General features: G+C 44.6%; 1 protein-coding gene and 1 pseudogene across 1 annotated transcript; both read right to left on the minus strand.

Moving 5' to 3' along the window:
* Positions 1-2593: 2593 nt before the first annotated feature.
* LOC139383182 (cerebellin 20) lies at positions 2594-3992 on the minus strand. The gene is made up of 4 exons (XM_071127598.1): positions 3954-3992; positions 3632-3727; positions 3364-3504; positions 2594-3213 (listed from the first exon to the last, which is right to left on the minus strand). The coding sequence occupies exons 1-4, from the start codon at positions 3958-3960 to the stop codon at positions 2786-2788; spliced, it is 672 nt and encodes a 223-aa protein (XP_070983699.1). The 5' UTR covers positions 3961-3992; the 3' UTR covers positions 2594-2785.
* Positions 3993-4197: 205 nt separating this feature from the next.
* Positions 4198-23373, minus strand: LOC139382235 (tripartite motif-containing protein 16-like protein; annotated as a pseudogene).
* Between the last annotated feature and the right edge of the window lie 91 nt (positions 23374-23464).

Here is a 23464-nt window from a genome sequence, read left to right on the forward strand (position 1 = left end):
AGCAGTTATAACCGGTTTGTATAACTTTAAAAACCTTACAATACATTTCACAACACATTAAGTGTGTGCCCTCAGGCCACTACTCTACTACCACATTTATACAACACAAAATGCATGTGGACGTGTGTATAGTAAGTAGTGGTGGAAAAAGTACCCAATTGTCATACTTGAGTAAAAGTAAAGAGACCTTAATAGAAAATGTGAAAGTCACCCAGTAAAATGCTACTTGATTTAAAGTCTAAAAGTATTTCGTTTTAAATATACTTAAGTATCAAAAGTAAAAGTACAAGTATAAATCATTTCAAATTACTTATATAAAGCACACCAGACAGCACTTTTTTAAATATTTTTTTTTACGGATAGCCAGACTACAACATCATTTACAAACCTAGCATTTGCTTTAAGTGAGTCCTCCAGATCAGAGGCAGTAGGGATAACCAGGGATGTTCTCTTGATAAGTACGTGAATTGGACCATTTTCCTGTCCTGCTAAACATTCAAAATGTAACGAGTACTTTTGGGTTTCAGGGAAAATGTATGGAGTAAAAAGTGCATTATTTTAGTTAGGAATGTAGTGAAGTAAAAGTAAAAGTTGTAAAAAATATATAGATAGTAAAGTAAAGTACAGACACCACAAAAACGACTTAAGTAGTAGTTTAAAGTATTTTTACTTTAAGTACTTTACACCACTGTTAGTAAGTTAGCATGTGTGTGTGTGTGTGTGTCTTCAAAGTCCCCACAATCCCATAAGGTGTATTTCTATCTGTTTTTTTTAGATCTGATTCTACTGCTTGCATCAGTTACCTGATGTAGAATAGAGTTCCATGTAGTCATGGCTCTATGTACCGTAGTACCGTGTGCCTCCCATAGTCTGTTCTGGACTTGGGGACTGTGAAGGGACCTCTGGTGGCATGTCTTGTGGGGTATGCATGGGTGTCTGAGCTGTGTGCTCGTAGTTTAAACAGACAGCTCCGTGCATTCAACATGTCAATACAACTCACAAATACAAGTAGTGATTGAAGTCAATCTCTCCTCTACTTTGAGCCAGGAGATATTGACATGCATATTATTAATATTACCTCTCCGTGTACACTTAAGGGCCAGCTGTTCTGAGCCATTTGTAATTTTCCTAAGTCCCTCTTTGTGGCACCTGACCACAGTATTAATGCTTATGGCTAAACTTTACTGCTCTGTATACCCCTAGCCTGTACATCCCTGACAACGTGTTGAGCATAGCTGTATGGTACGGAGGTCAGATAATAACAAACATTTGAAAAATATTATAAGATTACATAGTGGTGTCAAATGAATCCATTTCACTCAAGAGGACAATGTATTATTTTGTGTGAACATTTGGTCTTGATGTTAATTCTTAGAGATACAAAGGTGAGTTGAGGTGAGTTGAGTTTGTCATTTTCAAAAAAATCTAAAATGATCCCCAAATCGCAGACATGCTTTTAGCCCCACTTCCTCTTCTCCTCAGTGTCTTAAATGCAAAACTGATACAGGCACCCTAACACATTGTTTATGGTCATGTACCAAAATACAAAGATACTGGTCTGGTGTTCTGCAAGAAATTGAAAAGATCCTAGGGGTTGATCTAGAATTGGACTCAGTTTCTTTACTGTTGGTTCTCCCTAGTAGGCATGTTACTTCTGTGGGTAAAAGGAGGCTTTACAACATCCTTACATTTGCAGCGAGGAAAAACATCCTTTTACAGTGGATTAGTGATGAGGTTCCTTCTATTAAAGATTGGCATACGATACTATTTGAATGGGTGCCTCTGGAATATCTGACATGTACATTGCATTCTAAAACAGACCAGTTCTACAAAGTATGGGAACCTTATCTAAATTATCTAGAACCTGAGGTATCAGCTATTATGCTGCAAGGATTCTCTTACAATGGTGGGGATCTATGTATTTCAGAACTACACTGTACGTTCCATGTGTGGAACCTAACTTCTTGGTTTAAACTGAGCTTTTTTGTTTAATTTCTGTTTGTAAATTTGTTTAAAATGTATGTATTGAGAGACGCAATGATGGTGATGGTGTGAGAGAAGCACCGAGCGGGAAGAGGAAAATGGTATACGTATGTATGGGTGTGTGTGTATGTATGGGTGTGTATGTATGTATATATATATATATATACACACACACTTAGGTATGTGTAAGTGAGTGCTGTTTTTTTGTTGCTTTGTCTCTGTTGTATCTCTTAATATGGGTGAAAATTGTGAAATTCAAATAAAAAAATACTGTTACAAAAAAAAATCTCAAATGCTCATTTGGCATTCATCTTCATTGCGCAGAGGCTGTACTTCTACCTCACTCATCCCAGTACATTAAACGTTTATCTCTGTTTGTGGACCCTTAGGATCATTACGTAATGTTAGTATTAGTATGAATACAGTAGTACAACAACACAGAGAGAGATAAAAGAACACAGACCAAGTACTTGTTGTATAATCATGGTTTATTTTCCCCAAAAAATCTAACACACGCAAACAGCTTTTTTCCCGTCACTGTATACATCACCAGTTAACTTGATTGGGTAAGAAGTTGTTGCCAATAGTTGTTGGGGGAGGGGGGGGGGGGGCTAGTTCTGGTCCTAGAAAGATGAATGGGGTTCTGATTGACATTCACTGGAGGAGCTGGCCTCTGATCAAACACTCATCACAGAGCCTCAAGACCAGCTCCAAGTTCCCTTCCAGAAGCAGGACTGGGCAAAGGAGTTAAAGACAGGGCGAAGGTGGTGGGTGTGGTAACCTCAGCAGCCTCAGCTTAGACTTAGTCGGTGGCGTAGAGTAGGAAGCCAGAAAAGGTGTTGTAGTGGCTCTGTTCGTCGCACAGGAAGCATCCGATGGGCAGTGTGACGGACAACTTGTCCCCGGCCTGCAGCTGGATGGCCATCACCGTGGTGGTGCTGTCCTCTTGGTCCTGCTGGTTCTGCTCACTGCAGCCTGCCACCTGGCGCCCGTTCACCATCAGGTTGGCGCACGCGGCCAGGTTGGCGCCAGGGGCGCCCGAGTCGCTGTACACGGTCAGGGCCAGGCTGTAGACACCGGAGCGGGGCACAGTGAAGATGCCGGTGCGGTTGTTGTAGCCCTCACCTAGGTTGACGAAGATGTACTGGTAGACAACGGTCTTAGCTTCACGGAAAGGGCCCTCGCAACGGCGTGTGTTGGTCAGGGCCACGGAGAAGGCACTGCGGCTAGCTGCAGATGGAAAGAGAGAGAGAAGGATAGAGAAATGAATATACAATGGGACAAAATAACAGCAAGCCATTTGGTTTCCAGTCAAAATGTAACACATTGGCCGGTGTTGATGTGGTAATGGAGATAGTGGTTGAGGTCAGATGGTCTCACCGCGGACATTGTTGATCACAGCCTTTGCCTTCTCCAGGCCCTTCTGCAGCTCGTTCAGACTCATGTTGAAAAACTGCTCCATCCTCCACATCTGCTTCTGCATCAGGCAGCAGCCGCAGGAGGCCTGGTCCGCCAGACACACTGTGTGGACACAGACACACAGACAGACACACAGGACAAAGGATCAGACAGTGGTTCTCAACACTCCTCGCTGTTTGCCATCCTCAGTGTGTTTAGTGTCTTCCTTCCTACTCTCTCTATCCCTTACAGTTCTCTGTTTTGGGGTCCTTTGTTGTCTCTCCAGGGCTATTCCAGCTGTATTCATTGGCCAGAGCGGCCCCCAACAAGCACAGCAGTACGATAGCTGTAGGAGAGAGCAGAGTAAAAGCACATAGTTACACCACAGTATGCACTCTTCCATACACTGTACACACACCTGCAGCGTCACACACCATCGTAGGACAGGAGTTGTGCACCCCCTTGGCTACTCTAGACCAAAAGCTTAACTCATCTGTCCTCATTCAACCACTCTGGAGCCTACATCTGCAGTTATGCTTCCCTGTCATATAGGAAACCATAGAGACGCCCACCTCTCATTTTGCAGCTTGGAGATGGCAGTCGATGTTCACACAGTCGGATGGGATGGATAGACTGTCACCAGGAGAGGAGCTCTGCCTATAAACCCTGAGTAAATGCCACCTCCCACTGTCTGTCCTCTGTGGGATGGGCAGTGGCAGGCTTTGTGTCCTGCATATGTGGGACAGGTATTGTCTGTCACCCGGACCACGGAGTTCCCATTGAACTGCAATGACACTTTACCTGTGTTGTCAGGTGTCAGGCAGCTTCCACCTGCTCATTGTGTATGTTAATGGATGATGAAGAGAGTGTCAGGTAGTCGGCAGGGGACCTTTTCCTGATGCAACGGGCGAGAGGTGAAAAACAGTGAACTCATTCCCAGCATAGCATGTTGGGAGGGGAGCGCAGAAGGCATGGGGAGTAGATTGTCAGGGTGTTTGATTCAAGTGAACTATATATACAGACCTCTTCGAGTGTCCAAACTTTTGACTGGTACTGTATATGCCCCCCCCCCCCCCCCCCCCACCTCTAAAACAAATGTTGCGCCCCTGGATTTATATAACATATCGTCTTATTCAGGAAACTCATTTGTGTTCAAATGAAAATGGCCCTGATCTAATTTCAAACAGAAGATAAGTTTCTACTGGTATTTTGAAAATAATTCGAAATTCACTTCAAGCAACTTTGTTTATGCAATTTTTTATTTATTTTAATCAATCATGCATTTAAATATCATTCTTACAAGCCAAAAGGGCACATGACAATAGGACAGCAGCTAAGATATGGCTGGAACAAGCGATCAGCAAATCAGCACCTAATACTGGAACTTTCCTATCAGTTTTATAAACTAGTCCAGTTGACAGAGTCACAAATGCCCCAATCCCTGACTAGAAGCGGAATCCGGGATAGAGGGGGCCAGTAAAGTCTGTCTGGAGGGAATGGATGAGATGGGCCTGGTTGTTGGAGATCCTGTAGAAGGCCAGTACTCCTTCATGTTGGTCCAGGTACACCCCCAGCCTGCGAGCCTTGGTTGTGCCTTGCTGGGTCTCCTTCCCAGCATGCCACATTGAGAAGGCCGTCCCAGACCAGTTCAGGCTCCAAGAGTGCTCGTTGTAGCCCAGCCTGCTGCTGTCGTCAGCCTCCTTTCTGTCCAGGTCTCTGTAGGCCACGCCAATAGTGATCTGAGTGACAAATAATAAAAACTAAGTAAAATACTCAAAGCCAAAATAGTGAATACTAGTCAATTCATGACAGATTCAAATCAAGGGCATCTCTCAAGTACATAACATACGTTGACGCGATCTTAATGATGAGGGAGCAAACCATAGAAATATAATTATATTAAGTGTGTACCAGTGAAGGCTGCTGGGGGAAGGACGGCTCCTAATAATGGCTGGAATGGAGCCAATGGAATGATATCAAATACACGTTTGATACCATTCTATCAACTCCATTCCAGCCATTATTAGGAGCCGTCCTTCCCTCAGTAGCAGCCTCCTCTGGTGTGTACCCATGAGTGTTCCAGTCAAATGTGGTCGTAGCCTGAGAAGCTTTGTCCCTTCTAGTAATTCTATGGCAGTAATAACCCACCTTCTGGCCCGTCCACTCTGTCTCCCAGTAATAGGGGCTTCCAGCCAGGGGCTCCCTGCACAGTATCAGTCTCTAGTAGATGAAACGGTCGGGGTGCTCCGGCTGGTTCTGCCTTCAGAGTGGCTTTACGGTCCTTATCAGCCAGTTCAGGTGGCGGTAATCAGTGTTGGGGTCAAATGTCAGATTAAAGCGAACTACATGGAGAAAGACAGGAAAGATTGGTGATGCTATTGTCATCCTTTGTAGTCCACACTCACTTGTTTGATCAAGCGTCCAATTGTCTGAAGATTGTCTGTAGTCTATGACTACATTTCTATAACTCTTTAAAAGGGTGAGAAGCAGTGAAAGGGCTACTTACTCACATGAGCATTTCTTTTCTGGTTTTCAGCTCTGGGTTTGCCAAACCAACAGTGAACACCTGGTTCACTAAAAGTTGTGAGAGAAAATAAACAATTATAATGCCAACTTTGGAACTACACTGAAGAAACCTAAGACCGTTGTTCATATATTTACCTTGAGGTCCAGTTGTAGGTAATGGAGGTTGAGGTAGAAAGTGTGTTGATGTCACCTCATTCACTAAAGAAAAGCAATAGAGGTGAGAAAATAAGAAAGCTGTTTTTACAGCTAGTCACAGCGCAAATCAATCGTAAATCGTGGAGTTGAGTTTAATCAGCTAGGTAGAGGTGAAGGGTTTGATGTTATTTCACATACTAAAATGCAATAGGGGAAGGATCTTTAGTCTGTTAAAGGTTGATGTACTTGATCATCTCATACAAATACTGAATTAAACATTTACCTGTGTTCAGTTGAGGGTTTGATTGCACTTCGGATGCTACAGAGATTAATGAGAAAAAAAGATTAACATTCCGAAAATGGCAGCTGCAACTTAGTTTTTTCATTTAACATGTCTTGTAGATGCTTACCTGCATTTTGTGAAGCCACCTGATTGTTGTCAGTAGATGCTCCGTTCCCTGCAGCTTGACCATTGGAGAATTGAGACGGACTAAGACTGGCATCATTCACTACAAGCAAGAAAATAGTCTCAGTAATATTAATAACCATATATACTGCTTAACCATTGAGCATTCTCAACAGAACCAGCAACATCAGAAGGGAAAATAGTAAAACAGGTCCTAATCTCCCTGTATACATTTTAGGACATTGAAAATGCCCATGGACTCACCAGTTCTGAAGATCTTGGCCATGCTGGATTTACACAGATCCTGTAGTCCATCTCTTAGCTCTCCCATCACAGTTTGAATCTCAGACACAAGGGCCTCCTCATCCAGCACTAACCCCTCTCTGCCCCCATTATGTGTGAGGAGCTCCAGGGTGAAGATATTCTGTAGAGGATGATAGATGAAGACAACATCGCCTAATGGTGAGGATGGTCATCTCAATCCCATTATCTTTTTTCCTTGTACCTTTAAGAAGCAGATGTGGTCCTGCATGCTGGCCAGTTGGCTGAATTCCTGGTCTTTCCTGCGGAGCTGGACCAGCTCCTGCTCCAGCTTGTGGATGTGGCCCTCGATCCGGCTGCCCATGGAGGCCTGATGGGCACAAAGAACTCCCCAACCTGGGTTCCCATCAGCTCCACACTTCACCAGCTCAGAGAAGAGCTCCACACCCTCCTTCTGTAGGGCCTGGACTGAGCTCTGAGAAGAGAGAGGACACAGACACGGAGAGAAGCAAAGCAAAAATGGAGGGATGGATAGAGGTGGAGAGACAATGAGGAAGTGAAAGAGGGGGCAGAGTGTTATGAAACAGTGACTAACTACTAGGCTCTTGTGATGGAAATGTTACTTTGTGCATCTTGTCTTTGGTGTCATAAACAATCCTTTGTTCCTGTCTATGCCTGGTAAAGATATGGAGGGCTGTCATGACCTCCTCCTTTAGACTATTTGGCAGAACACGCAGAATCTGTTCTATAAGTTACGATAGGGTTGGTTCCGGCATGTGTCTGGCACCGTCTCCTATGAACTATGCCTATGTAACATGTCTGTAACCAGCATATAAGGGAACTAAACAGGACTGCCCCGTTAGAGCTCCTCATCGACATGTGTACTTGGTGCATTGAGTTTGTTGGAACCCCTTTGACAATAAACAATGATTAATTTAAGATTGACTTCGGGTGTCCCTGTGTAAGAATTTCCACAACACACTGAAAACAAATTATGTAACCACAAGATATTTTACATTTATGAGGGGTTTCCTTACTTTGTGGAGCTGGGGCAGTTAGTGGGAACTCCTTGAGCTCCTTCTCCATCTCCATCTCTTGGATCCTCCTCGGTGTCTCGGCCTGCATTGGAACTAGCTCCCTCTGTACAAAGGGACACAGTATACAGAAACACAGGATTCTCTCAGGCACCCAGTATTTTAATAAATTCAAATAAAGCTGCTATATTCAAATAAAATAATTGTGGCAACAGACAAAACAACAGTCAGTTCTTTACCCAGCTCTCCTTCCACTCCCCTTATGGCTTAACCACACGGTGGCCCTTGTGTCCATCACGACAACACTGGTCACACAAACACTCCTTATCATCAGGTCAGTAGAGATCTAGGGGCCGCTGGTGTGGAGGGCAAAGCCTGGGGCTGATGACGGGCATTTGGGGGAACATCCCCCCCCCCCCCTTGGCGAAGGCCTGTGTCTGCACACATCTCCAGATAGATAGACATGGATGGTGGGGCAGACGAGCTTCTCCATGGCCTCCACTAGCACTGTGCTCTTGGCCAGAGAGGGTCGTGGGATGAAGACCTGCCTACACAGGGGGCAGCTAAACTGACCCTTGGCCTCATTCTGGTCCCAGTGCCTCTGGATGCAGGACAGGCAATAGGTGTGACCACAGGGCAGCGTGGCGGGGTCACGTAGCGTCTACAGACAGACAGAGCACACAAAATCCTCCTCAGGCCATGCGGCAGCGGCCATGGAGCTGGGAAACGTAGGTCCTGGAGATTGTGGTCAACTTTGTAAGTAAGACTGACAATGCTTCCGAAATGTCATAGCATGCTGGTTAAAACCTAAATGGGCTGGCCTTGGGCGAGGCAGGAAAAACAGGTAAGACCAGTGAGGAGTTTCCAAAACATTCTGACTGATGTCACAGTCACATGGATGAAGCAGAAGCACTGTAGTTGCAGGCTGTCAGTGGTCTAGATTTTTAAATCATCTCAAAGTGGTAGACCGACAGGTTTTTCACCTTCTCCAAGAAGGAAACACGTTTTCACCTTTTGTGGATATAAATAGCCTAGTTATTGTTAAAAATACACACACACACTGTGTGTCCACAATAATAAGGCTGTACCTCACAATGTTTAACAATACAATGGCTATACTGTGTAAACTGATGGTCCATGTAAAAGGACACATGACCCCCAATATGTGAAGTTAATAGGAGCATGCTAAATTTGGTGTAAAATGAAAACTAAGAGTCTATATTCTTGAAAAATTAAGGCATATATACTGTACACTTTAACCCCCCGCTCCTCCCCATTTTCACATTGGTGCTCATGGGTCCTTTTACATGGAAATGACCAGCAACTTACACACCATTTCTGCCATATTTATTGTATTGTTTATCATTGTCGATACAACCACATTTTTCACCTTCTCTGTGGATATAAAAAGCATAGTTATTGTACAAATGTTAAAATAAAAAACACTGTCCACAGTAATGTGGTTGTGTCAACAATACAATGGATACAGAAATGGCTATACTGTGTAAGCTGCTGGTCATTTCCATGTAAAAAGGACTCATGAGCACCAAATGTCAAATTTGGTGTCAAATGAAAGGTTAGAGTCCATCTTCTTGAGAAATTAAGGCATATGTACACATTACACTCCAGCAGCTACAATTTCTCCATCCACAATTCAACTGTGGGAACATGGCGACTGTCACCAGGCAACAGAAAGAGCTGGCCACTACTATATAAGAGATTGTTTGTGAGGAGATCACCTCTGCCCTTGACTTACAATTAAAACATGCACTTTTCAAGATGGTTGGCAAGCATGTATTTTTTTCTGATCAGTGTTTGTAGCTGAAAAGCTTTTCATCTGGCTGTGAACACATTGGACAATAGTGCAATAGTAAGGAGACAAAAGCAGGTCTGCTGAAACATTTGAGGCCTACCTGGGCACCCTACTCTGCACTGGGGCATTATCTGAGCAGACACCTGCCTACTGCTGCTTTTATCCTTCCACTTGACATTGTGCCTTGGATGCTTCAGGACTACTGCAAAACTTGAACTTTTTTTTGACTCTCCCGCGGCCACCGTGTAGCGCTTGCCTCCCTCCCGGCTTCCAATGGTAACTACAGCCCCTCCGAGGTGCTTCTCTCCTGGCTATCATACTGGAAACACAGTCTCCGTTACATTGCTGTTTTGATGGGCCAAAGCATTTAAACAGCATTTAATCACATTGAGTCACCGCTCTCTCCTTGCTGTTGTTACGATGGCGAGTTTTGTGCCTTGATTGTGTTTATTGTGGGTCCTAGTGCTGGCTAGTCTGTGGTTGGGTTCTGGTATGCTGGTATGCTGCCTATAACTGTGGTGATCCTATAAACTCTGATTCAAATCTAACTGACCATCACACTGTGTGGATTGACTTTTAATGGATTCCTCGCCAACCTACAGTATATACACACAAAAGTATGTAGACACCACTTCAAATTAGTGGATTTGGGTATTTCAGACACACCAGTTGCTGACAGGTTTATAAAATCGAGCACACAACCATGCAATTTCCATAGACAAACATTGGCAATAGAATGGCCTTACTGAAGAGCTCAACAACTTTCAATGGAACACCTTCATAGGATGCCACCAAGTCAGTTCGTCATATTTCTGCCTGCTAGAGCTGCCCCGGTCAACTGGAAGTGCTGTTAAGTGGAAACAGCCGTGAAGTGGTAGGCCACACAAGCTCACAGGACAGGGACCGCCAAGTGCTGAAGTGCGTAGAGTATAAAATTCCTCTGTCCTTGGTTACAACACTCACTACCAAGTTCCAAAATGCCTCAAAGCAACGTCAGCAAAATAACTGTCGGAAGCTTCATGAAAAGGGTTTCCATGGCCAAGCAGCCGCACACAAGCCTAAAAACACCATGCGCAATGCCAAGCATCGGCTGGAATGGTGTAAAGCTCGCCACCATTGGACTCTGGCGCAGTGGAAACACGTTCTCTGGAATGATCACGCTTCAAAACCTGGAAGTCGGGAGGAAAAATATGGGTTTGGCGGATGCCAGGAGAACGCTACCTGCCCGAATGCATACAGCCAACTGTAAAGTTTGGGGCTGTTTTTCATGGTTTGGTCAAGGCCCCTTAGTTCCAGTGAAGGGAAATCTTAACGCTACAGCATACGATAACATTCTAGATGATTCTGTGCTTCCAACTTTGTGGCAACAGTTTGGGGAAGGCCCTTTCCTATTTCAGAATGACAATGCCCCCGTGCCTAATGTGAGGTCGATACAGAAATGGTTTGTGGAGTTCAGTACGGAAGAACTTGACTGGTCTGCACAGAGCCCTGACCTCAAGCCCATCGAACACCTTTGGGATTAATTTGGAATGCCAACTGAGAGCCAGGCCTAATTGTCCAACATCAGTGCCCGACCTCACTAACGCTCATGGCTGAATGGAAGCAAGTCCCCGCAGCAATGTTCCAACATCTAGTGGAAAACCTTCCTAGAAGAGTGGAGGCTGTTATACAGTGGGGCAAAAAAGTATTTAGTCAGCCACCTATTGTGCAAGTTCTCCCACTTAAAAATATGAAAGGCCTGCAATTTTCATCATAGGTACACTTCAACTATGACAGACAAAATGAGAAGAAAAAAAAATCCAGAAAATCACATTGTAGGATTTTTAATGAATTTATTTGCAAATTATGGTGGAAAATAAGTATTTGGTCACCTACAAACAAGCAAGATTTCTGGCTCTCACAGACCTGTAACTTCTTCTTTCAGAGGCTCCTCTTTCCTCCACTCGTTACCTGTATTAATGGCACCTGTTTGAACTTGTTATCAGTATAAAATACACCTGTCCACAACCTCAAACAGTCACACTCCAAACTCCACTATGGCCAAGACCAACGAGCTGTCAAAGGACACCAGAAACAAAATTGTAGACCTGCAACCAGGCTGGGAAGACTGAATCTGCAATAGGTAAGCAGCTTGGTATGAAGAAATCAACTGTGGGAGCAATTATTAGGAAATGGAAGACATACAAGACCTCTGATAATCTCCCTCGATCTGGGGCTCCACGCAAGATCTCACCCCGTGGGGTCAAAATGATCACAAGAACGGTGAGCAAAAATCCCAGAACCACACGGGGGACCTAGTGAATGACCTGCAGAGAGCTGGGACCAAAGTAACAAAGCCTACCATCAGTAACACACTACGCCGCCAGGGACTCAAATCCTGCAGTGCCAGACGTGTCCCCCTGCTTAAGCCAGTACATGTCCAGGCCCGTCTGAAGTTTGCTAGAGAGCATTTGGATGATCCAGAAGAAGATTGGGAGAATGTCATATGGTCAGATGAAACCAAAATATAACTTTTTGGTAAAAACTCAACTTGTCGTGTTTGGAGGACAAAGAATGCTGAGTTGCATACAAAGAACACCATACCTACTGTGAAGCATGGGGGTGGAAACATCATGCTTTGGGGCTGTTTTTCTGCAAAGGGACCAGGACGACTGATCCGTGTAAAGGAAAGAATGGGGCCATGTATCGTGAGATTTTGAGTGAAAACCTCCTTCCATCAGCAAGGGCATTGAAGATGAAACGTGGCTGGGTCTTTTAGCATGACAATGATCCCAAAAACACTGCCCGGGCAACGAAGGAGTGGCTTCGTAAGAAGCATTTCAAGGTCCTGGAGTGGCCTAGCCAGTCTCCAGATCTCAACCCCAAAGAAAATCTTTGGAGGGACCAGCAACAGTGTGTGAAAACCTTGTGAAGACTTACAGAAAACGTTTGACCTCTGTCATTGCCAACAAAGGGTATATAACAAAGTATTGAGAAAAACTTTTGTTATTGACCAAATACTTATTTTCCACCATAATTTGCAAATAAATTCATTAAAAATCCTACAATGTGATTTTCTGGATTTTTTTTCTCATTGTCTCTGTCATAGTTGAAGTGTACCTATGATGAAAATTACAGGACTCTCATTTTTTTAAGTGGGAGAACTTGCACAATTGGGACTGACTAAATACTTGTTTTCCCCACTGTAGCAGCAAAGGAGGGACCAACTCCATATTAATACCCATGATTTTGTAATGAGATGTTCGACGAGCAGCTGTCCACATACTTTTGGTCACATAGTGTTTTAACAGACTATTTCCAGGTTGATGGCTACGAACTCAGAGACCATTTCATCCCATGTAGGAGTTGCACCTATTTTCCACAGTTCCAGGATAATATTGACCGGCTAAATTTCTAATGTGGAAACTGCCAGCTTATTGAGGAATATATGTCTGAGCTGGACATCCAGAGTAAGCTAATTATCCTGGAAAGGTCCCGCTCTAAGACCTTTTCTTTTTCTACTCAGCCTGGTCGTTGTCACTGCCTCGCCACTGTGTCGCCACTCTCCGACTGACTGGCCAGGGCTGCCCTGCACGTCACACACCGTAAGCCCAGCGCAAGGGTGTATGACTTACATGGGTGCAACCAAAGCCTGTGTACTGTAAGTCAGTTTCTAACATTCCATCATTGGTTACTCAGAGTTCTCCATATTGACATTGGATGCGGCATCAAGCCCTATGGTACCAATCTTGGAAAAGTAATTACAATTTCCACTCCTTACTAATAGGGATAGACCAAATGGTGCAGTTCTATGCAATTTTATATAGTTATACCAACCTTAATTTTAATATCAACCATCAGACAAGGCCTGAAACTGCCTATTGAACATCGCTTGTTTGAGATGGCGACTCCACGTGACTTAAAAAAATCGTAAAGGACTTGGGTCTGATGAGCTAACTTCCTAAACTAGATTACATCAAGATCTGGGCTATGCAGACAAATCAGGACATCCTGATATTGACTAAAACTTGGATCTCTGGAGACATTCTGGACTTCTGAATGTGTTCAGAACTGACAGGATAGAGGTGGGGGAGTGGCTATTCTTATTAAACATAATTTCTAGGTCTATATGTTTCTACTGCCGTCTTCCCCCAAGACATTAGTGACCATTGCCCAGTTGTTTGTGTTAGAGATATGAGAATAGCAACAATGGCGCCGACAGAGATGGTCGCCTCGCCGGGAGTCCTTAGAAAACTATGCATTTTTTTTTTTTTTATGTATAAATTCTTACATTGTTACCCCAGGAAATCTTATGTCTTATTACATATATCCAATAGTCGACGTCAACTTACCAACATTACGACCAGGAATGCGACTTTCACGAAGTGGATCCTTTGTTTGGACCACCACCCAGGACAATGGATCTAATCCCAGAAGCTGACCCAAAACGTTGTTGCAGCAGAAGAGGCAGACAGAGTGGCCTCCTGGTCAGGCTTCATAGACGGGAGCAGTGGGAGATTGTAACATTCTCTGTTTTACGGAAACATGGCTCTCTCGGGATAGGTTGTCGGAATCGGTTCAGCCACCGGACTTCTTCATGCATCACGCCAACAGAGATAAACACCTCTCTGGGAAGAAGGGCGGGGGTGTATGCTTCATGATTAACGACTCGTGGTGTAATCATAACAACATACATAACATAACAAAAACAAAACAAAAACATAACAAGTCCTTCTGCTCACCCAACCTAGAATTCCTTCCAATCAAATTAAATGTTATTTGTCACATACACATGGTTAGCAGATGTTAATGCAAGTGTAGCGTAATGCTTGTGCTTCTAGTTCCGACCATGCAGTAATATCTAACAAGTAATCTTACCTAACAATTTCACAACAAACTACCTTATACACACACACACACACACACACACACACACACACACGTGTAAAGGAATGAATATGTACATAAAAATATATGAATGATCGATAGCCGAATGGCATAGGAAAGATGCAGTAGATGGTGTAGAGTACAGTATATACAGTGCCTTGCGAAAGTATTCGGCCCCCTTGAACTTTGCGACCTTTCGCCACATTTCAGGCTTCAAACATAAAGATATAAAACTGTATTTTTTTGTGAAGAATCAACAACAAGTGGGACACAATCATGAAGTGGAACGACATTTATTGGATATTTCAAACTTTTTTAACAAATCAAAAACTGAAAAATTGGGCGTGCAAAATTATTCAGCCCCTTTACTTTCAGTGCAGCAAACTCTCTCCAGAAGTTCAGTGAGGATCTCTGAATGATCCAATGTTGACCTAAATGACTAATGATGATAAATACAATCCACCTGTGTGTAATCAAGTCTCCGTATAAATGCACCTGCACTGTGATAGTCTCAGAGGTCTGTTAAAAGCGCAGAGAGCATCATGAAGAACAAGGAACACACCAGGCAGGTCCGAGATACTGTTGTGAAGAAGTTTAAAGCCGGATTTGGATACAAAAAGATTTCCCAAGCTTTAAACATCCCAAGGAGCACTGTGCAAGCGATAATATTGAAATGGAAGGAGTATCAGACCACTGCAAATCTACCAAGACCTGGCCGTCCCTCTAAACTTTCAGCTCATACAAGGAGAAGACTGATCAGAGATGCAGCCAAGAGGCCCATGATCACTCTGAATGAACTGCAGAGATCTACAGCTGAGGTGGGAGACTCTGTCCATAGGACAACAATCAGTCGTATATTGCACAAATCTGGCCTTTATGGAAGAGTGGCAAGAAGAAAGCCATTTCTTAAAGATATCCATAAAAAGTGTTGTTTAAAGTTTGCCACAAGCCACCTGGGAGACACACCAAACATGTGGAAGAAGGTGCTCTGGTCAGATGAAACCAAAATTGAACTTTTTGGCAACAATGCAAAACGTTATGTTTGGCGTAAAAGCAACACAGCTGAACACACCATCCCCACTGTCAAACATGGTGGTGGCAGCATCATGGTTTGGGCCTGCTTTTCTTCAGCAGGGACAGGGAAGATGGTTAAAATTGATGGGAAGATGGATGGAGCCAAATACAGGACCATTCTGGAAGAAAACCTGATGGAGTCTGCAAAAGACCTGAGAATGGGACAGAGATTTGTCTTCCAACAAGACAATGATCCAAAACATAAAGCAAAATCTACAATGGAATGGTTCAAAAATAAACATATCCAGGTGTTAGAATGGCCAAGTCAAAGTCCAGACCTGAATCCAATCGAGAATCTGTGGAAAGAACTGAAAACTGCTGTTCACAAATGCTCTCCATCCAACCTCACTGAGCTCGAGCTGTTTTGCAAGGAGGAATGGGAAGAAATGTCAGTCTCTCGATGTGCAAAACTAATAGAGACATACCCCAAGCGACTTACAGCTGTAATCGCAGCAAAAGGTGGCGCTACAAAGTATTAACTTAAGGGGGCTGAATAATTTTGCACGCCCAATTTTTCAGTTTTTGATTTGTTAAAAAAGTTTGAAATATCCAATAAATGTCGTTCCACTTCATGATTGTGTCCCACTTGTTGTTGATTCTTCACAAAAAAATACAGTTTTATATCTTTATGTTTGAAGCCTGAAATGTGGCAAAAGGTCGCAAAGTTCAAGGGGGCCGAATACTTTCGCAAGGCACTGTACATATGAGATGAGTAATGCAGGATATGTAAACATTATATAAAGTGGCATTGTTTAAAGTGGCTAGTGATACATTTATTACATCATTTTTCCATTATTAAAGTCGCTGGAGTTGAGTCAGTATGTTGGCAGCAGCCACTCAAATGTTAGTGATGGCTGTTTAACAGTCTGATGGCCTTGAGATGGAAGCTGTTTTTCAGTCTCTTGGTCCCTGCTTTGACCGGTACTGACCTCGCCTTCTGGATGATAGCAGGGTGAACAGGCAGTGGCTCGGGTGGTTGTTGTCCTTGTTGATCTTTATGGCCTTCCTGTGACATTGGGTGGTGTAGATGTCATGGAGGGCAGGTTGTTGTCCCCGGTGATGCGTTGTGCAGACCTCACTACCCTATGGAGAGCCTTACGGTTGTGGGCGGAGCAGTTGCCATACCAGGCGGTGATACAGCACGACAGGACGCTCTCGATTATGCATCTGTGAAAGTTTGAGTGCTTTTGGTGACAAGCCTAATTTCTTCAGCCTGCTGAGGTTGAAGAGGCGCTGCTGTGCCTTCTTCACCACACTGTCTGTGTGGGTGGACCATTTCAGTTTGTACGTGATGTGTACGCCGAGGAACTTAAAACCTTCTACCTTCTCCACTACTGTCCCGTCGATGTGGATAGGGGATAGAGGGCTGCTCCCTCTGCTGTTTCCTGAAGTCTACAATCATCTCCTTAGTTTTGTTGACATTGAGTGAGGTTATTTTCCTGACACCACACTCTGAGGACCCTTACCCCCTCCCTGTAGGCAGTCTCGTCATTGTTGGTAATCAAGCCTACCACTGTAGTGTCGTCTGCAAACTTGATGATTGAGTTGGAGGCGTGCATGGCCACGCAGTCATGGGTGAACAGGGAGTACAGGAGAGGGCTGAGAACGCACACTTGTGGGGCCCCAGTGTTGAGGATCAGCGGGGTGGAGATGTTACCTACCCACACCACCTGTGGGAGGCCCATCAGGAAGTCCAGGACCCAGTTGCACAGGGCAACCTGACGAGTTTGCAGGGTACTATGGTGTTAAATGCTGAGCTGTAGTCGATGAACAGCATTCTCACATAGGTATTACTCTTGTCCAGATGGGTTAGGGCAGTGTGCAGTGTGATTGCAGTTGCGTCGTCTGTGGACCTTTTGGGGCGGTAAGCAAATTGGAGTGGGTCTAGGGTGTCAGGTAGGGTGGAGGTGATATGGTTCTTGACTAGTCTCTCAAAGCACTTCATAATGACGGAATTGAGTGCTACGGGGCGATAGACATTTAGCTCAGTTACCTTCGCTTTCTTGGGAACAGGAACAATGGTGGCCCTCTGGAAGCATGTGGGAACAGCAGACTGGGATAAGACCAGCCAGCTGGTCTGCGCATACTCTGAGGACACGGCTGGGGATGCCGTCTGGGCCGGCAGCCTTGCGAGGGTTAACACGTTTAAATGTTTTACTCACGTTGGCTGCAGTGAAGGAGAGCCCGCAGGTTTTGGTAGCGGGCCGTGTCAGTGGAACTGTGTTGTCCTCAAAGCGAGCAAAGAAGTTGTTTAGTTTGTCTGGGAGCAAGACATCGTGGTCCTTGACAGGGCGGGTTTTCCCTGCCACATACCTCTCGTGTCTGAGCCGTTGAATTACGACTCTACATTGTCTCTAAACTGACGCTTAGCTTGTTTGATTGCCTTGCGGAGGGAATAGCTACACTGTGTATTCGGTTGCGTATTTGATATGCGCCTTGTTTTCAGTTTAGCCATGTTAAAATCCCCAGCTACAATACATGCAGCCTTAGAATATATGGTTTTCGGTTTACATGGAGTCCAATTAAGTTCTTTCAGGGACGTTGATGTGTCTGCATGGTGGGAGGATACACACGACTGATTATGATCGAATAATTCTCTTGGTAGGTAATGCGGTCGGAATTTTATTGTAAGGAGTTCTAGGTCAGGTGAACAAAAGGACTTGAGTTCCTGTATGTTGTTATGATCACACCACGTCTCGTTAATCATAAGGCATACACCCCCGCCCTTCTTCTTACCAGAAAGATGTTTGTTTCTGTTGGCGCGATGCGTGAAGAAGCCCGGTGGCTGTACCGACTCTGATGACGTATCCCGAGTGAGCCATGTTTCCGTGAAACAAAGAAAGTTACAATCTCTGATGTCTCTCTAGAACCTTTGCTCGCAACCTTTGCTCGGATTTCGTCTACCTTGTTGTCAAGAGACTGGACATCGGCGAGTAGTATGCTCGGGAGCGGTGCACAACGTGCCCGTTTACGGAGCCTGAACGGAAGACCGCTCCGTCTGCCCATTCTGCTGCGCTGTTGTTTTGGGTCGCCAGCTGGGATCCGATCCATTGTCCTGGGTGGTGGACCAAACAGAGGATCCGCTTCGGGAAAGTCGTAATGTTGGTGAGTTGACGTTGCTCTTATATCCAATAGTTCCTCCCGACTGTATGTAATAAAACCTAAGATTTCCTGGGGTAACAATGTAAGAAATAACACATTAAAAAAAACTAAATACTGCATAGTTTCCTAGGAACGCGAAGCAAGGCGGCCATCTGTCGGCGCCGGAAGTACATGCAGGCCATATTACCTCCCAAGAGAATTCTCGTCAGTTATCGTCACAGCTGTGTATACACCCCCTCAAGCAGACACCACGACGGCCCTCAAGGAACTTCACTGGACTCTAATGTAAACCATATATCCTGAGGCAGCATTTATTGTAGCTGGGGATTTTAACAAAGCAAATTTGAGAACCATGCTATCTAAATTCTATCAGCATATTGATTGCAGTACTCGCACTGGTAACACTCGATTACTGCTACTCTAACTTCTGCGACGCATACAAGGCACACCCTCGCCCTCCCTTCTGCAATTCTGACCACGACGCCATCTTGCTCCTACCGTCTTATAGGCAGAAACTCAAACAAGCTGTTCCCGTGACTAGAACCATTCAATGCTGTTCTGACCAATCAGAATCCACGTTTCAAGATTGTTTTGAACACGTGGACTGGGATATGTTCCGATCAGCCTCATGAGAACAACATCGATCTATACGCCGACTCTGTGAGTTTATAAGGAAGTGCATTGGAGAGGTTGTAACCACCATGACTATTAAAACCTACCCTAACCAGAAACTGTGGCTGGATGGCGGCATTCGCGCAAAACTGAAAGCGTGGAAAGAGGTCTGGGAATATGGTTGAATATAAACAGTGTAGTTATTCCATCCGCAAAGCAATCAAACGAGCGGAATGTCGGTATAGGGACAAAGTGGAGTCGCAATTCAATGGCTCAGACACGAGGCGTATGTGGCAGAGTCTACAGGAAATCACGGACTACAAAAAGAAAACCAGCCACGCCACGGACAGCAACGTCATGCTTCCAGACAAACTAAACACCCCGCTTTGAGGATAATACAGTGCCACCGTCACTGCCTTCTAACAAGGACTGGTCTCCCCACCCCCCCTTCCCTCTCCTCTCCCGTGGCTGACGTGAGTAAGACATTTAAATGTGTTAACCCTCGCAAGGCTGCTGGCCCAGACGGCATCCCTAGCCGCGTCCTCAGAGGATGCGCAGACCAGCTGGCTGGTGTGTTTACGGACATATTCAATCGCTCCCTATCCCAGTCAGCTTTCCTCACATGCTACAAGATGGTCACCATTATTCCTGCACCCAGGAAGGCAAAGATAACTGAACTAAATGACTACCGCCCCATAGAACTCAACGTCACCATGAAGTGCTTTGAGAGACGAGTCAAGGATCATATCACCTCCAGCTTACCGGCCACCCTAGACCCACATCAATTTGCATACCACCCCAACAGGTGTGGACCTGCAACCACATTCACACTACCCTATCCCATCTGGACAAGAGGAATACCCATGTAAGAATGCTGCTCATTGACTTCAGCTCAGCAGTCAACACCACAGTACCCTCCAAGCTGGAAGCCCTGGGTCTCAACCCTGCCCTGTGCAATTGGGTCATGGACTTTGACAGGCCGCATTCTGACAGGCCACCCCCAAGTGGTAAAGGTAGGAAAAAACATGTCAACTTCACTGACCCTCAACGCTAGGGTCCACAAGGGTGCATGCTCAGCCCCCTCCTGTAGTCCCCGTTCCCCCATGACTGTGTGGCTATGCACGCCTCCAACTCCATCAAGTTTGCAGACGACACAACAGTAGTGGGCTCAACTACCAACAACGACGAGACAGCCTACAGGGAGGAGGCGAGGGTGGTGTCAGCAAAACTACCTCTCACTCAATGTCAACAAAACAAAGGAGATGATCGTGGGCTTCAGGAAATGGCAGAGGGAGCACCCCCCTATCCACATCAGAGGGACAGAAGTGGAGAAGGTGGAAAGTTAAGTTCCTCTGCATACACATCACAGACGGCGTGAAATGGTCCACCCACACAGACAGTGTGGTGAAGAAGGCACAACAGCACCTCTTCAACCTCAGGAGGCTAAAGACATTTGGCTTGTCATCTAAAACCTTGACAAACTTTCACAGATGCACAATCGAGAGAATCCTGTCGGGCTGCATCACAGCCTGGTACGGCAACTGCACCGCCCTCAACCGCAAGGCTCTCCAGAGGGTGGTGCAGTCTGCACAACGCATCACCGGGGGAAAACTACCTGCCCTCCATGACACCTAGAGCACCTGATGTCACAGGAAGGCCGAGAAGTTCATCAAGGACAACAACCACCCGAGCCACTGCCTTTTCACCCTGCTACCATCCAGAAGGCGAGGCCAGTACAGGTGCATCAAAACTGAGACAGATAGCTGTTTTTCAGTCTCGATCTCAAAGCCATCAGACTGCTGAACAGCAATCACTAACTCAGAGGCTGCTGCCTAGATTGAGTCCCAAATCACTGGCCACTTGAATAAAATGGATCACTAGTCACTTTAAACAATGGCACTTTAAATAATGTTTACATAACTTACATTACTCATTATGTATAGACCATTTACACCATCCATTGCACCTTGCCTATGCCGCTGGGCAAATCGCTCATCCATATATTTATATGTACATATTCACCCCTTTAGATTTGTGTGTATTAGGTAGTTTTTGGGAAATTGTTCGATTACTTGTTAGATATTACTGCATTGTCGGAACTAGAAGCACAAGCATTTTGCTACACTCGCATTAAACATCTGCTAACCACGTGTATGTGACCAATACATTTTGATTTGAATACAAAAAGCTAAGCCTCATGTCATCACAAAGAGGAACTTTAAAAACTTCAGCTTACAAGCTTTTAATTGTTTTACTTGTTCTTCATTTTATCAAATCAAACTTTGTCACATGCGCTGAATACAAGTGTAGACCTTACTGGGAAATGCTTACTTACAAGCCCTTAAGTAGTAAAAAATAATAACAAAAAGTAACACAATAAGAATAATGAGGCTATATACAGGGGGCATCGATACCAAGCCAGTGTGCGGGGGTACAGGTTAGTTGAGGTAATTTGTACATGTAGGTAGGGGTGACGTGACAATGCATAGATAATAAACAGCAAGTAGCAGCAGTGTACAAAAGGGAGGGGGTGATGCAACCGGTCAGGATGCTCTCTTTGGTGCAGCTGTAGAACCTTTTGAGGATCTGGGGACCCATGCCAAATCTTTTCGGTCTCCTGAGGGGGAAAAGGGTTTGTCGTGCCTTCTTCACAACTGTCTTGGTATGTTTGGACCACGATAGTTCTTTGGTGATGTGGACACCAAGGAACTTGAAGCTCTCAACCTGCTCCACTACAGCCCTGTCAATGTTAATGGGGGCCTGTTCGGCCTGCCTTTTCTTGTAATCCACGATCAGCTCCTTTGTCTTGCTCATAGAGGGAGAGGTTGTTGCACCATACTGCCAGTTCTCAGACCTCCTCCCCATAGGTCGTCTCATCGTTGTCGTTGATCAGGCCTACCACTGTGGTGTCGTCAGAAAACGTAATGATGGGTGTTGGAGTCGTGTTTGGCCACTCAGTTGTGGGTGAACAGGGAGTACAGGAGGGGACTAAGTACACATCCCTGAGGGGCCCCAGTGTTAACTTCTTAGGACTAGGCACCCTTTTCTCAATTTCCACCTGAATGACGTGCCCAAAGTAAACTGCCTGTAGCTCATGGCCCTGAAGCCAAGTTTTGCATATAATTGGTACAATTGAAAAGAAAACTTTGAAGTTTGTAGAAATGTTAAAATAATGTAGGACAATATAACAATAGATATGATATGAGAAAATCCAAAGAAAAACCAACCAGGATTTTTTTTTTGAGAGAGAGACCATCCTCTTAGAATTGCAAGAGAAAGGTCATATTGTAAATTAGCCATAAGAATGGCATCCTTCCACAGGGTGTCAGCAGTCTATGTTAAAGGTTTCAGGCTTGTAACTTCAAAAACTAATAAGAAATAACCGTTTTTGTAGGACACAGTACTGGAAATCCGTGTTTACGTGCGCCATGAAGAAATGCTAAAAATAAATGTTAAAATCAGTTTCCTATTGAACATACTTCTTTCCGAAATAAATAGTATAGTTCGATTACATTTTAGGGTATCTGAGGAGTAAATAGAAACGTATTTTGACTTGTTGAAACAAAGTTTAGGGGTAGATTTTCGGATTCCTTTCTCTGCAAGTTGATTCCTCAAATCGATGCGCCAACAAACTTTTTCGGATATAAAGAAGGATTTTATCTAACAAAACGACATTACATGTTATTGCTGGTATCCTTTGGATGACAGGAAGATTTTCAAAAACTAAGTGAATATTTAATCTTTATATGTGAATGTATGAAACCTGTGCCGGAGGAAAATTATTTTGATCTGGGGCGCCGTCCTCAAACAATTGCATGGCATGTTTTCGCTGTAATAGCTACTGTAAATCGGACAGTGAAGTTAGATTTAAGAATTTAAGCTTTCAGCCGATATAAGACATTTATATGCACCTAAATGTTTAAAATCCATAATATTTATGATTCCAGTTTCACCGGAAGTTGTCTCGCTAGCAGGACCCAGATCCTTTAAGAATCACCATGGCAGACGTGTTGTTGCCTACTCTTACCATCTGGAGGGCAGCCCGTCAGGTAGTCCAGGATCCAGTTGCAGAGGGAGGCGTTTAGTCCCAGAATCGTTAGCTTAGTTATGAGCTTCGTGGGCACTATGGTGTTGAACGCTGAGCTGTAATCAATGAACAGCATTCTCACATACGTGTTCCTTTTGTCCAGGTGAGAAAGGGCAGTGGAGTGCGATTGAGATTGCGTCATCTGTGGATCTGTTGGGGTATGCGAT

The sequence above is a fragment of the Oncorhynchus clarkii genome, chromosome 24 (genome assembly GCF_045791955.1).
Source record: "Oncorhynchus clarkii lewisi isolate Uvic-CL-2024 chromosome 24, UVic_Ocla_1.0, whole genome shotgun sequence".
Classification (NCBI taxonomy): domain Eukaryota; kingdom Metazoa; phylum Chordata; class Actinopteri; order Salmoniformes; family Salmonidae; genus Oncorhynchus; species Oncorhynchus clarkii.

Bases quoted from the DNA above. Each gene is read 5' to 3' on its own strand.
- LOC139383182 (XM_071127598.1), bottom strand. The intron at 3,505-3,631 runs GTAAGGGATAGA...GTGTCCACACAG, and splicing joins GGACCCCAAAACAGAGAACT to TGTGTCTGGCGGACCAGGCC. The intron at 3,214-3,363 runs GTGAGACCATCT...TTCCATCTGCAG, and splicing joins TGTGATCAACAATGTCCGCG to CTAGCCGCAGTGCCTTCTCC.